Source organism: Pithys albifrons, chromosome 16, assembly GCF_047495875.1.
Source record: "Pithys albifrons albifrons isolate INPA30051 chromosome 16, PitAlb_v1, whole genome shotgun sequence".
Lineage (NCBI taxonomy): Eukaryota > Metazoa > Chordata > Aves > Passeriformes > Thamnophilidae > Pithys > Pithys albifrons.
The window spans coordinates 3,397,604-3,410,289 of NC_092473.1; the positions used below are offsets into that span (position 1 = coordinate 3,397,604).

A 12,686-nucleotide genomic window follows, 5' to 3' on the forward strand; every position below is an offset into this window, starting at 1 on the left:
CTTGGTAACAGAACAGTTTTTTCCCTTCTGTGTTCCAAACAAGTGGAGGAAGGTACATCCAGAACACTTTGGTAGTTTCATTTAAGAACTGCTGAGATCTCTGCTGTTCAGACAGTATCTATTTCCCCTGGAAGGCTCCAGTTCAGCAATCCCAAGCTCTGAGATGTCAGGGATCAGCCTGCACTGATTCACAGCTGCCTCTGCACGTGGGTACTGGCAGAGCTTGGCAGGATCCCACATGAGCAGCCAGGCAGTGATTCAGCCTGAAACCAGAGCTGATAGAAACAAACCCAAAATAAAATCCCCCACAAACTGCTTAATGTAAAGCTTGGCAAGAACTACTGGCTATTAGAAAAGCAAGCTGGCAGTAAAAGGGAAATGAAAATGAAGTCCAATTGGGTTACAAACGAGGCTGTTAATCTCACTGGCGTGTGCTGCTTCCTGGTTTAATGACTTCAGGACTTTCAGCCATGGACATTCCAGCTACAGGCTGTGTTTTCTGGGCTTAGACATGTCTGGCCTTTGGACTAAAGCCAGAGATGAGAAACTTCAGATCCAAATAATGTTTTTGGAGAAAAGTAAGACATGGAAAAAAGTTTCTGAGGGAAACATATTTTTGGACTAGTTGTGAACATTTCAGCAAAGGGAACAGGAAGGAATCTTTGATGTATTTGAAACCTCCAAGACATTCCAGATGGATTAGTGTTATGCCAATTGTCAGTGAGAAATGACAACCTCTCATAAAGAATCTAGGATTTGCTTATAAAATGGAGCTATCCATTTGGGATCAGCTATTTACAGAGTGCTCCCACATACCTTTGGATACTCCTGGGTTGTCCTGTGAGTAGGAAAGGTCATTGTCCTGCTCACTGTCTGATTGTTCAGCCATGGGGATCTGTTTGTTGTGCTCAGCACTGAGCTCATTGTTCTCCATTTCAAATTCTTTGTCCTCAGAACAAGGTTTATCTTCTTGTTCCTTGTCTGTGTCCACATTCACAGCCTCTGGAGCAGGCTCTGGGAGTTCAGCTGGGTGTTCTGCCTGCCCTCCCAGGGAACCTGCTTCTTCATCCCCAGTTCCAGCTTCCTTTGTTGCAACAGGGTCAGTAACACCTGCACCAAAGTTCCTTCCCTCTGCACTCTCCAGACTACCCTGTGAACCCTGGCAGAGCTCACTGACATCCTCAGGGACATCTTTTTCATTCTTACATCTCTTCCTCGGGGGTTCTTCATCACTGACAGGCTGTATCTCTTCTCCCAGCTGCTCTTCCTCTCCTAGACATTCCCCCCTCTTCCTTGGCTCTGATGGCAGGCACTCCTGTGCCACATCTGGGACAGCAGTGTCTGCACTTTGCTGATCAGCATCTTCTGGTTTATCCTTCAGACACACTGAATGCAACAGCCATGGCCTGGCAAACACTATTGCAACCAGTCTTACAGCGTGGCCTCCTACTTCTAAAACCTGCTGCAATTCAATAAGGTCCTATAAAAAACCAAACAAATTATCAGAAACTTTCACAGGAAAATGTCAGTTTAACCAAGTTATCATGGAACTGCCATCCTTAAGTGGCAGCAAGGAAGGAGCAAGAAGTTGAAAAGATGTTTTACCCCTTAAACTTTCCTGAAAGAACAGCACAAGACATTCTTCTTCAGCTTAAATTAAGTTTAAAATATAACTGGGAAACAGTATTTTGCTTCCAAAAAGTGGATGTTGGCCCCTCCAGGTTTCTGAAACAGCTCATTGCTATCTTTGATTAAGTGCTGCTTTAATTTTTGGCCTTCCTAACTTCCCCTAACTTCCCCTAACTGAGGGAAGATTGCTATCAGGTATGGCATGTGATCTCCTACCCAACATAAACAGCTTTGTTCAATTTACAGTTGCTTCCAACAGCCTGGAAGCTTGTCCTGTGCAAGGGGAACACTGAGCATTAAAAGCAGCTGGCTGTAAACCCACCTGAATGTACTGCTCCAGGCTCCTGGTTCTTTCAGCTTCCACCTCTTCATAGCTGCAGAAACGTTTGCTCAGCTCAGTTTTGCAAATTCCCAAGTGGGAAGTTGCCTCGATGGCATCCCGGATCTCCAGAACAGCATCTGCATCTCCGGGGCTGTAACTGTAACGTGCTCTGCACTCCTGGAGAAACTTAGCAACCTCATAATTTTCTTCTTGGATTTTTATCAGCCTGGTAAAAGTTTCAGGGAGGCAGGAGATTCCCACAGAGATGTTATCCAGCAGAGAGGGAACTGCAAAGCAAATAAAACACAGGAGCATAAGCTGTGAAGCTGCTGTTACTGTGCAATGCACTGCAGAAAGACAAACAGATCAGAGGTGCTCTAGACTACTCCAATTAAAAACAGAGCTCTGTTTTACATCTTCATTGCTCCAGTTTCCTTTTTTCTTTCTGCCTTACACATCTGTGGCTGAAAAGACCTGTAGAAGAGGAGCAAGTGGGTTTACAAAGGTTTATCCTCATATCAAAGTGAAGGATGGCTGGAAGGCAGTGCAGGCTCACTGATACTCTCACACTGGGTCAGCTTAGCTCTAAGTTAATGAGGGAATCATCTCCTGTTTCCTTGAAGAGGGTCAAGTGCAAATTCTAGGGGAAAGGAAATGCTACTAATCAAAAAATCCAGGGCAGAAAGCTGTTGGCCAGATAAGGTTTAAATACCACTTGACAATGCCTTGGTACAATCAGTCTCCCAAAGCATCTCCGTGTTTGGTGACAGGTAACTGACCCCTGTGCAGAGTATTCAGAAGCTGAAGCCACAGAGCCCCTTCTCCCAGTCCCTGATGATCAGGGGGCAGCTCTGGCACTGCTCTTCCTGCTCCTCTCCCTTTCATCTGGAGGCTGCTCCACACTGTGCCTTGTTGGACACTCATGGCAGCAGCACTTCCCTGACAGCCAAGGAGAAATGAGATCAGCTGTAATGAGCACTCAGCTCAGCAGACCTGGAGGGCATGAGTGGCAGCAGAGAAATGAGAAAGAATTTCTATTTTACTTCTGCCACAACAGCAATAGCACCAGAGCTGAAGAGCTAAAGGTTCTGCATACATGTACATTACAACTGAAACCAAGATGCTCTTTAAGAAGGGGCAGTGCTGATGAACTGCAAACATTCAAGCTCTAAATACTATGAAAATGTTTCAGTTACTGTAGGTAAGATGCCAGACATGGGACTCCTCTATTTCTGGCACTTGCATGAGACAAGTAAATGTGAATTTCCATTCAAGATTCTCTCAGTAGAGAAAGCCTGGGTGTGACATAATATGGTATTTTAAGTTGCAGAAGGGACTGAAAAAGCTCCTGGAGAAAGGTAACAGAGCAGAGGACAGACTTTCCTCTTTGCATTAACAGTTTAACACAACACAAAATACAGGCACTTGTTACCAACAAGAGGTGCCTTAAAGTCAACCATCAGTTTAAATCAGGAGAGAAAGCTGGATGTGTGATGGAAACAGAATATTCCTATCAAGGGGCTTTGTTTAAATCAGTTCCTCAGCAGGTGAGTTCTCCATCTCTCCTGCTCCAAGTAATTTCTGTGCAAGTTGGGCCAAGCAGGCACTCACCTGGCAAGCTGAGCCTCCCTGGCACGGGGCTGCACCTCAGCCTGACCTTCACCTGGCAGGAGTTGACCACAATGTTGTCGCTGGGGCTCAGGTTTCTTGTGCTCACAATGCCAGGGGCGTAGTAGCCTCTCATCAGCAAGTAATTGGTGTGAGATGCCTGATGAGCTTTCACTTCTATTCTCTGCTTGCCCCCAGAGCTGTCATCCAGCTCCTCATCGTCTTCATCATCGTCCTCCAGCCCTTCTTTTCCCAAACTACAGCAAACACAGGGGGGTTTATTTGTTTGTTGGGTTTTTTTTTTCCAAAATAATAACAAAGCGACTCATTACACTGAGCAGAGCAAGAACACAATAATTCTGCACTCCAGTCTTTAGTCATGGACAGAGTGTCCACAGCAGGCTTACTGAAAGCACTGAGAACAAGCAACTACACAAAACAAAATACACTAAAGGTCTCTGGCAAAGGAAACTCTTTCTTTTTTTTGCAATCATGTTGAAATGAACCCAAAATATCTCAGGTTAAAATGCTGAACCTCTTTGGTTCAGGAGACACTTCAGCACAAGGGAACATCTGTTAGACACTGAGACCACAAGGGATGCTGCACTGTAGGGCAGACAGTGCTTATTTTTAAGGGAAAAAAGGAGGAGAAAGAATTACAGACCAAAGACTTCAGTTAGTTTAAAACAGAAAAAAAAAACCTAGCAAAATCCAAACTGCAGACAGCCTCAGAGTAAAAAAAGAACAGGAATTGCAGCCAGAATAAATTTCTCAGAAATAAACTTAGTCAAACCAACATTATTTCTTTCCAGGACATAACAAGAGCCACAATGGATAAAACTGGATGCTCTGAACAACCTGATATAACTCTGAGGTTGCCTCTGTTTTAAGGGGAGACAACCAAAGGTTCTTTCCAACCTTTTCTAAGCTGAGTTGGACCTTCTTTTAAAACCTATTTAAAACCAGTAGGGAAAACATCATTTAGAAAAAAACAGCAGAGAACTCAAGGTGCCCGTACTCAGCAACGGGGCCAGTCAGGGCTCAGTGTATTTTTGCTAAAGACCTGTGTTAAAATAGCTTATTGACTCTACACAGGATCACCCAACTGGAGACACTGCAAGGCTCTGAGAAGATGGGATTTGCATTCAGAACATCTCCAGCAAACTGAAGAATCAGCCTGGAAAAGGGCAGGCAGCAATTTGCTATGACAAATGCCTGTTATTTATATAATAGTGCTGTGCTTCTGTGCCTCCACACTAAGAGGAAACAATTAACCAGGTAAAGGAAAAGCAGCTTGTTAGAGTGACTCACAAAAATCGTAAGCTGTACATGGCTCACTGCACTGGGGAGGTCTGGCTGCTTTCTTTTTGGCAGGCCCATGGCCATTTAGCATCTTGGAGGAGTTTCACCTATGTAACATGATGGAATGGGACACACCTGCTAGCAAAAGCATGGCATTTGTTTTTTTGACATCATAATCCAGTGCAGAGAAAATAATGAGAAAGACAGAGATCTGGGTAACATTAAAAATGTACCAAAACCACAAGTCAAGTCACTGAGATTGCTTAAAGAACAGAATGTTATGGGAAGAAGAGTACAGTAACAATCTTCAAATGAGTATTAGGCTGTTCTACAGAGAAAGAGAACAAAGTATTCTCCATGCATAGATACAACAGGAAGCAGCAAGTTAAAGCAGGAGATTTTAGTTGCACTCTTAAGAAAACACATAATGACTGAAAGAATGAAACAATGAGTGTAGGGATAGGGGCTCACAGGATCAGGCTGCCTGGGGAGAGTTCCAGTTTCAGTTCTGTGCCATTACTGCAGGCTTAAATTAAAATTAAACCAAAGAGGAGAACAATAGCAGCAATATTGTGGTGAGAGGTTTCACTGGTACAGCTGAAACCTTGTTACTAACCCTTCTCTGTGTCTGAAATGATGTGGTACAATGATGAAAATGCTCTTGTAGCACCCAGTGCTCCCCTTTCCCTATCAGCTCTGATGGCACTGAAGTGCTGAGCAATTTAAATGTCACATATGAAGACAAATGCAGTCCAGGGCTATAATGACAAGCATTAAGTGAAGTGCCATTAAGTCTTCAGAATGCTTCCTCAGACAGAAAAGTCTAAACAGTATCACAGTAAAATATGCCACAGTGCAGTGCAGGAAATGCTAATGCCTGTCCAATTTCACTCAAGTTATCCCCCAACTGTATTTACCAACAGAAGCAGCAGCATTTACCTTTTTATCACTTCATTTTCCACCATAGTGCTGTCCACCACAATGATCTGCTCTGGGATCCTCACATTCACTGACACCAGTCCCAGGGAGAACAGGGAAAGCATTGCCACACACTGGCCACCAGGTCCATCCATGGGAAATGCCACCATGCCCTCTGATGATGTGTTTTCCTGATCTTTAAATGAGAAGTCATCCGGCTGGTCTGATTTTTCAGTGTCCTTGAGCTTCTCGAGGAACTGGAAGGACTCTGTACAAATGGTGCTGGGGAACCGCCACGTAAAAACTCTGGAGAGAAACACAAAGTTAAAGAAGCACAAATCTTTCAGTCTGTTCTGAGCAGGAATTTTACACTCAGGGTGGCACAGAGCAGCCAAGCAGCTGAGGTTCCATGTTAGAGCTGGTGGCCAAGTCCCTTCTACACCTGACTAGTTCCAGAACATTAGGTATTTATGCACCATGTAAAACTCAGGTAGGGTATAGCAAATAGAAAGCAAAGCCCAAGAGTGCTAAAGTACTTTTTCCACTACACCCAGAACACTGGTGCCACCTCTCCCCTCTTCTCCACGTGTCTTTGTTAAGTCCTGCCCAGCACACTTGGCTCTATTCTCTCACACCAAATAATGACCATCACACATGGTGGTACCTTTACCTTTCAGCCTCAGCTGAAGGTCAGGAGGTTCTTTGATCTGGACAGGTCACATGTATTCTGTTTTCCATGCCCAGCAGGCCTGGCTGGATTCTTTCCTTGCTCAAACCCCAGCAGTGACACCCACCTGTAGTAGCTCTGGGACAGTTGGTAGGACATGGGCGCGAAGGGCAGGGCCCGGTTCTTCTTGGGGCCCAGCGTGTGGTTGACACGGCGGCGATTCACCAAACTCCTCTTCTGGTACTCCAGGAATGCCCTGACCAGGATGTCGTCCTGGTACTCCTGGTACAGGCGGAACGTCTGCAAAGCCCCAGCAGTGTCAGAGCAGTCTGAGCTCTGAACCACTGTCAGACTCAGCCTGCTTGAGGGGTACATCAGCTAAATGGAGATGAAGCTACGAGCCAGAATGTAAATGACACGTATAAATTTACTTAACTATTATTCTGTTCCTTTTATGGGCTTCCAGACTTTCCATGGTAAATGCCAATTAAATTAACTAACTACTGTAGAACACTTGATATTCAAAATGAGATCAAGCTCCTGCTGGAATTATAGGTGTGAAAAATGCTCCTCTGCAACACATTTTGGGAGACTCTTCCTATCATTTCATCAGGAACACAACCTGCTGTGAGCTTGGCTTTCTGGGCTCCATTCTTGCCTGCTGATGAGTAATTAAACTCCCTCTGAACTGCTGACCTTATTTAAAACCTCATGTATTTTGTGGGCTCTGCCTGAAGGAGAGGCTCCCCAACACCAGTGTCAGCTGGGTATTAGGACTGTCTGTGGTATCTCCTCCAGAGCATCCCAACTGCTCAAGTGGGCACTAAGATACAGTTTGACCCAATGGAAGTGATGTGGGGTTTATTTCATGTGGGTTTGGGGGATTACTTCAACCTCACATTTTGCAACCTCATCCTCAGAGAGAACACAACATACTGAAAATCTGCCTAGAATTCTAATTTCCTAAAAGCAGACAAGAATACTCCCCCACAGAATGGGTACAAACCTCAGTTTCTGGGTTTCTCTTCTCTCACTTGAAAAAGGAATTTATCAAGGGAGGGAAGAGAAACTTCAGGGTTGTAGGACCACATGTGGCACTTGGGGACATGGTTTAGTGGTGACCTTGGCAGTGCTGGGTTAATGGTTGGACTTGATGATCTTAAAGGTCTTTCCAACCTAAACAATTCTATGACTCTATGACCAGTAAAGTTTGGTCCAGATACTGTACCTGAAACGACTGACAAGATTCCATCTGGTTATCTGAAAGTGCCAAAGTGCTCTGAATCAGATTCTGCAGCACGAGAAAATGAATATCATAAACACTGAAAGAAAAAAAAAGGAAGAGAAAAAAGTTTACTCATGGTGATTCTTGAGCAAGAGTACCTATTAAACTACCACAAAAATGCACAGACCCAATCACCTGCTTCTGAAACAGATGCATAAAGGCATCAGATCCTACAGCTGAGGATCACTCATGTCAAGGAGCCTCTACATTTTCCCTGACCCTCCTCCCTGAATTTTGGATCAGTCCAGATAACCTGACACAAAGCAAAGTTCTCTTTGATAATATTTCCTTTTCTTAAGATACAGCACCCACACAGAAAACATACAGTTGTGCTAATGACAACAGACCACCCTTTTGAGGTCATCACTGCTGCCATTTGATCCACCAAATCTGTCAGAGGCTCCCACAGCCTTGTGAAAGTAACTTTTGTTAATAAATTTATATACTGTAACAGATGAAAAACTAATGAATTAGGAGACTATTTACATGACTTTCACAGATATGAGACGTGGTCTTGCAGTCCTAATGGGATAAATGGTGCTACTGCTACTCACCTGCTTAGATTATCCTCTTCTGTGCCTTGATTTGTGTCTTCTCCGATGGCCAACACTCGAAATCTGGTTAAGGGAATGGGAAGGAAAACACTGAAGCCAGAACAACATTCTGTGGTTGTGCATCAGCCCTGAAGCCCAGAGGCTGATGAGCACAACTGCTAACGAGGCAAGTGCTGCAACAGCACAGGCTCTGACTGCTCCAGCAGCCTCAGCACAAGGGTCAAACACTAAAAGTCCAGATCAATCGCCACTAAAATAGCTGTTGACAAGAACAAGACTCCTGGACAGGAGACAGTCCAGCACCATAAGGATTTTATTGAGGTTTTGGATTTCCAGTTACTGTCAGTAGCACTTCTGCTGTAATGTTCCCAAAATGAGAAAATTTACAAAGGTGCTAAATTTGTTATCATTAAATGGTCTGAGGCACAAAGTTTCCATGCTGCTCTTCAAGTGTTATTTATCACAAAAAAGCTGAACAATCTGGAGCTGGAGGATGCTGTACAAGGCTGAGTGCCCTTCTTTATCAACAATTTCAGTAGTGCTGAGATGATTCAGCTCAGCAACCAGCTACAGATTGTGATAGAAAATGGGGCTAGTTAACCTGGAAAATGCTTAAGGGAAGTCTTCTATTGCACTGAAAAGTTACACCTGAGTAGCAGCATCTCTAACAGAAAGGGTGAGGATTTGACAATTTAGAAAAATCTGATACTGTGAATTTCTGGTTTAAAAGTCTTATTTAGCAAAATGGGAATGGTTTTAAATCAGCAAACTTGTACAACTAACTCAAAATCAGTTATATGTATTCAGGAAGTGTGGATTTGAAAGAAACACTTCTTGTTGAATGTACTAAAATTTCTTTAGATACTAAGAGTACAAGTACCAGCGGGAGCAAATCCTGCCTAGTAGACAAAGGTCTGCTCTGAATTGTTGTCCCCTCTCAGTGCCTCAGCCCATGTGCAGGATCAAAAGCACTATAAAATACCTGGAAAAGAGCTCCTGCAAAGTGTCAGGAATCTCAAGTCTGGGATTCCCCAGGGTCGAACTGAATTTCTCTTTTAGTCTTTCCACAAACTCCTTGAACTCCTTTGCACAAACCTTAGGAAAGAAGAGACAGAAATATTATCAACCTCAATATCTGACAGTAGGAAAAGACCTCCTACTTTTAAAGTTTCCATGGAAAATTCTTGTAGGAATAGGTGGGTTTCAATTACCAAGCCAGAAACAGAAAAACAGCCAAGAGGCTGCATCAAAAAGCTCCGTGGAGTTTGTGTTTGCTGATTTACTGAACAGTTGCAGGTTCCATCTGTAATGATGCTCCCAGCAACAAGCCAACCACCACGAACATATGTTCTAAAACAATCTACTGAATTTACTGCACAAAATCTCTGGCTAGAGCTTTGTTTAAACTTCTGTTCAAGTGTTTTTTTCTCTTCATACCCTTCAGGCTTTAGCATGTTCTCCATTAAGTCTGTTTGCACAAGCATGGCTTGGAGAACACCTGTTACATGGGAGGAATGTTCTCTGGAAACAAGATTTCATTTGCTTCCAAAGACAGACTCTGGGGATGGGGACACAGATATTTATTTCAGTGATGTCTCATCAGTGAACAGCTTCTCTTCCTTTAAACAAGCACAACTTTACCAACAGAACTGATGGGTTTTTCTGACAATAGTATGAGTTGTCATTCCTGGATAAGGACAATCTTGTTGTGACACTGTCCCAGTGCTAAAAACATTCTGAAATTCCAAATGGAATTGTTTGCACTGAAAGTGTAAACAACTTTTCGATTTGAAATTGTGGTTCATTTAAGCCATAAAAAGCTCAAAAATGAAATAAAATCTTTTGGCTGATCAAATCAAGTGTTACAAAATTTGCCTGCATTCCTGCACTCATCCACAGAAGCTAAGGCTGTATTTCAACATGCAGCTGGGATAAAACAACAGAAATTACAGAGCAAAAAGGTTTTTTTGCTCAGATAACAATGAGGCTGAGAGGATTAAAAAAATTAGCAGATACAGATGTTTAGGCATGGATGTTTATAAACAAACACATTGAAAACACAAAATTTTTGTGGCAGAGGAGGCTGTTTATGTGCCTTTGGAAAGCTGCCTGTGTTCACTTCGCTCCCAAACCAGTAATGATGCCACATTTTTACAATGATGCTATTTTTAAAATAGCTAAGGATTCAAGGGAGGGATAAGAGATGAAATCACAGTAATTCAAGCAGTGCAAGTACTCAGTAATCCAAACAGCATAAAGTACTCCATGACCTTTTGGAATACCTCCCTCCTACCTGTGGGTCTTCATAATTGTTTTCTCTGTTCATGAAATCATCGATGAGGGCTTTGTCTTGGTAAACCTCAGCAAGGCAAACTCTGCAACAGATAAAATTGAAGGTGTTGTCCAGAGCTGACGTTTTCCCAGTTCAGTAGAGACAGGATAGAAGCAGAGAGCAAACAAGTTGAAATTTAAGTCACAGGAAACAAGGGAAGAACATAGGAGGACCTTGTCCCTTTGTAGTTACAATAAAATCAAAAGTGAGCAATTCAGATCTAGAGAAGATCCTGTGAGACCGAAGGCAGCTAAGAATAAACAAGTCACAGTTGCTTGGAGGAGTAGCTACTCCCAAGAGGCTTCTCATGGGAGCTCCTCAGGTTTCTCACAGCACACTGGAGAGGTTCTTGAAAACATCTAGGAAAAGTTCTCCAAAACATGGGACTTGTGAGATACGGGTTTCTAACCAATCGAAGTTTCTAGCGTGGTGATGTGTAACTCTTTTTAGCCAATAAGCTGCAGTTCTAACGATATATAATCCATGTGCTATGTGTAATAAATTGTCTTCTCTCTGAATCTCGTAGATTCTCTGTGTGAAATCCAGTTTCTCCACCGTTTATTTTTTGTTTACTTTATCCCTTCACTTAATTTTGGGAGAATGTAGCCTATACCCAGGACACAGAAAACTTACTTATAGTTGAGATAGATCTGAGGATTTCTGATAATATAACGAGCTCTTCGGCCCACGGAATGAGAGGTTTTATCCAGGGACTCCTCAAAGCTGGAATGCATGACATCCCGAACCACCTGCCAGGGCACGAAGGCCCCTTTGACCTGTGGGGACAACAAAGTGTCTGCAATTAACCTGCAGCTGTGACCCCCCCCAGAGGCTGCTCAGGGCTGTGGGGTCTGTGGCACACCTTGGCGTTGAGCACGTGGCTGGCGATGCGGCACAGCATGAGCAGACTGTCCTCCTGCGCCGTCCAGGTGACGCGCAGCCGCGTCATCCGCAGCAGCGCGCTCTGGTCAGCCTCGTCGTGGTAGCGCAGCCTTTTGCTTTTGGCCACAGAATCCTCCTCTAACCAATCCAGAAAGGAAAAAGAAAAGTTATCTCAGCACTACGTATTCTGGTGAGTTCCAACTCCCATCACAGGCAGTATCAGCACCAGGTTGAGTTTGTAAGAATGAGAGACAAGGGCAGGGAAGAGAGGAGGGTTCAGAAAGGAAAATGTGCTAATGGCTCTGCCAGGAATGAGAAAACAAGCACTTTAATTGGCAAACTGACAGCCCAGGGCATCATCCCATGAAGAATCTTTAAGCCAGCTATCAACAGTGGCTGATGAATTGCCAGGAGCTGATGTGGCACAGACACGCTGAGCGTTTCTCCAGTCAGTGCAGCACAGCAGTGCAGTCATGGCTCACACACAGGGAATGCTTCCAACGTGCTGCTGTTTTTCCCCTTGAGCTCCCACACAGCTCCAGGACACCTGAGCCTCCTCACTGACAGACACAACCCAAAGATACGGCCAGTGAAGCCCCAGGGTCCCACACAGAGCCCAGACCACTGACAGGCACATCAGCTGTTCCAAAGCAGCCTCCAGCAGGCATAAGCATTGTAAAAAAAGCTGGTTTTCCCTGTTTCTTACCTTTCTTTCTCTTCTTTGTCTTCTTTACAACATCTTTCCTAAGCCTCTTCCTCTTTTGGTTTTTTCCACCTCTCCCTCGTTTCATTCGATCCTGGGTTGATTCTTTACTGATTTCAACACATTCTTCTTTCTGGACAAGTGATTCTGATCCTACCTTTGCTTCTCCCAAAATATTAATTTTGTTACCTAAAACGACACATATTTACAGCAGTGGAGCTTTATAGCAATGACATTCTACAATATTAAGATCTAAAGAGCAAATGCCAGAGTTTCAATGTATTAAAAGACAGATGCCCTCTCAGAATTGCCCCTTGTTAGTCATGTCATTTCTTGCCCCTTCTCAGCAGCTCAGAGTAAAATCCAACATAAATGAGGAATCATTAAGTAATTGCTGAGTCTATTGTGCAGTGCACAAACACAAGGGGACAGAGCTGAGGTTTTACACTCAACCTGAAGCTTTTCCTCCTTCTTAGCTCAAATG

At 43.7% G+C, this 12,686-nt stretch overlaps 1 protein-coding gene across 2 annotated transcripts in view; it reads right to left on the reverse strand.

Annotated features, from left to right (window-relative positions):
- GTF3C1 (general transcription factor IIIC subunit 1) overlaps positions 1–12,686 on the reverse strand; it is a 40,501-nt gene that overhangs the window by 2,836 nt on the left and 24,979 nt on the right. For both annotated transcript variants that reach the window (XM_071571463.1, XM_071571462.1), the window contains 12 exons: positions 12,206–12,391; positions 11,480–11,637; positions 11,251–11,393; positions 10,579–10,660; positions 9,268–9,380; positions 8,286–8,348; positions 7,675–7,768; positions 6,574–6,746; positions 5,801–6,085; positions 3,563–3,816; positions 1,952–2,238; positions 817–1,480 (listed from right to left, as the gene is read on the reverse strand). In XM_071571463.1, the coding sequence (XP_071427564.1) occupies positions 817–1,480; positions 1,952–2,238; positions 3,563–3,816; positions 5,801–6,085; positions 6,574–6,746; positions 7,675–7,768; positions 8,286–8,348; positions 9,268–9,380; positions 10,579–10,660; positions 11,251–11,393; positions 11,480–11,637; positions 12,206–12,391 (2,502 nt within the window). The remainder of the gene's footprint in view (positions 1–816; positions 1,481–1,951; positions 2,239–3,562; positions 3,817–5,800; positions 6,086–6,573; positions 6,747–7,674; positions 7,769–8,285; positions 8,349–9,267; positions 9,381–10,578; positions 10,661–11,250; positions 11,394–11,479; positions 11,638–12,205; positions 12,392–12,686) is intronic.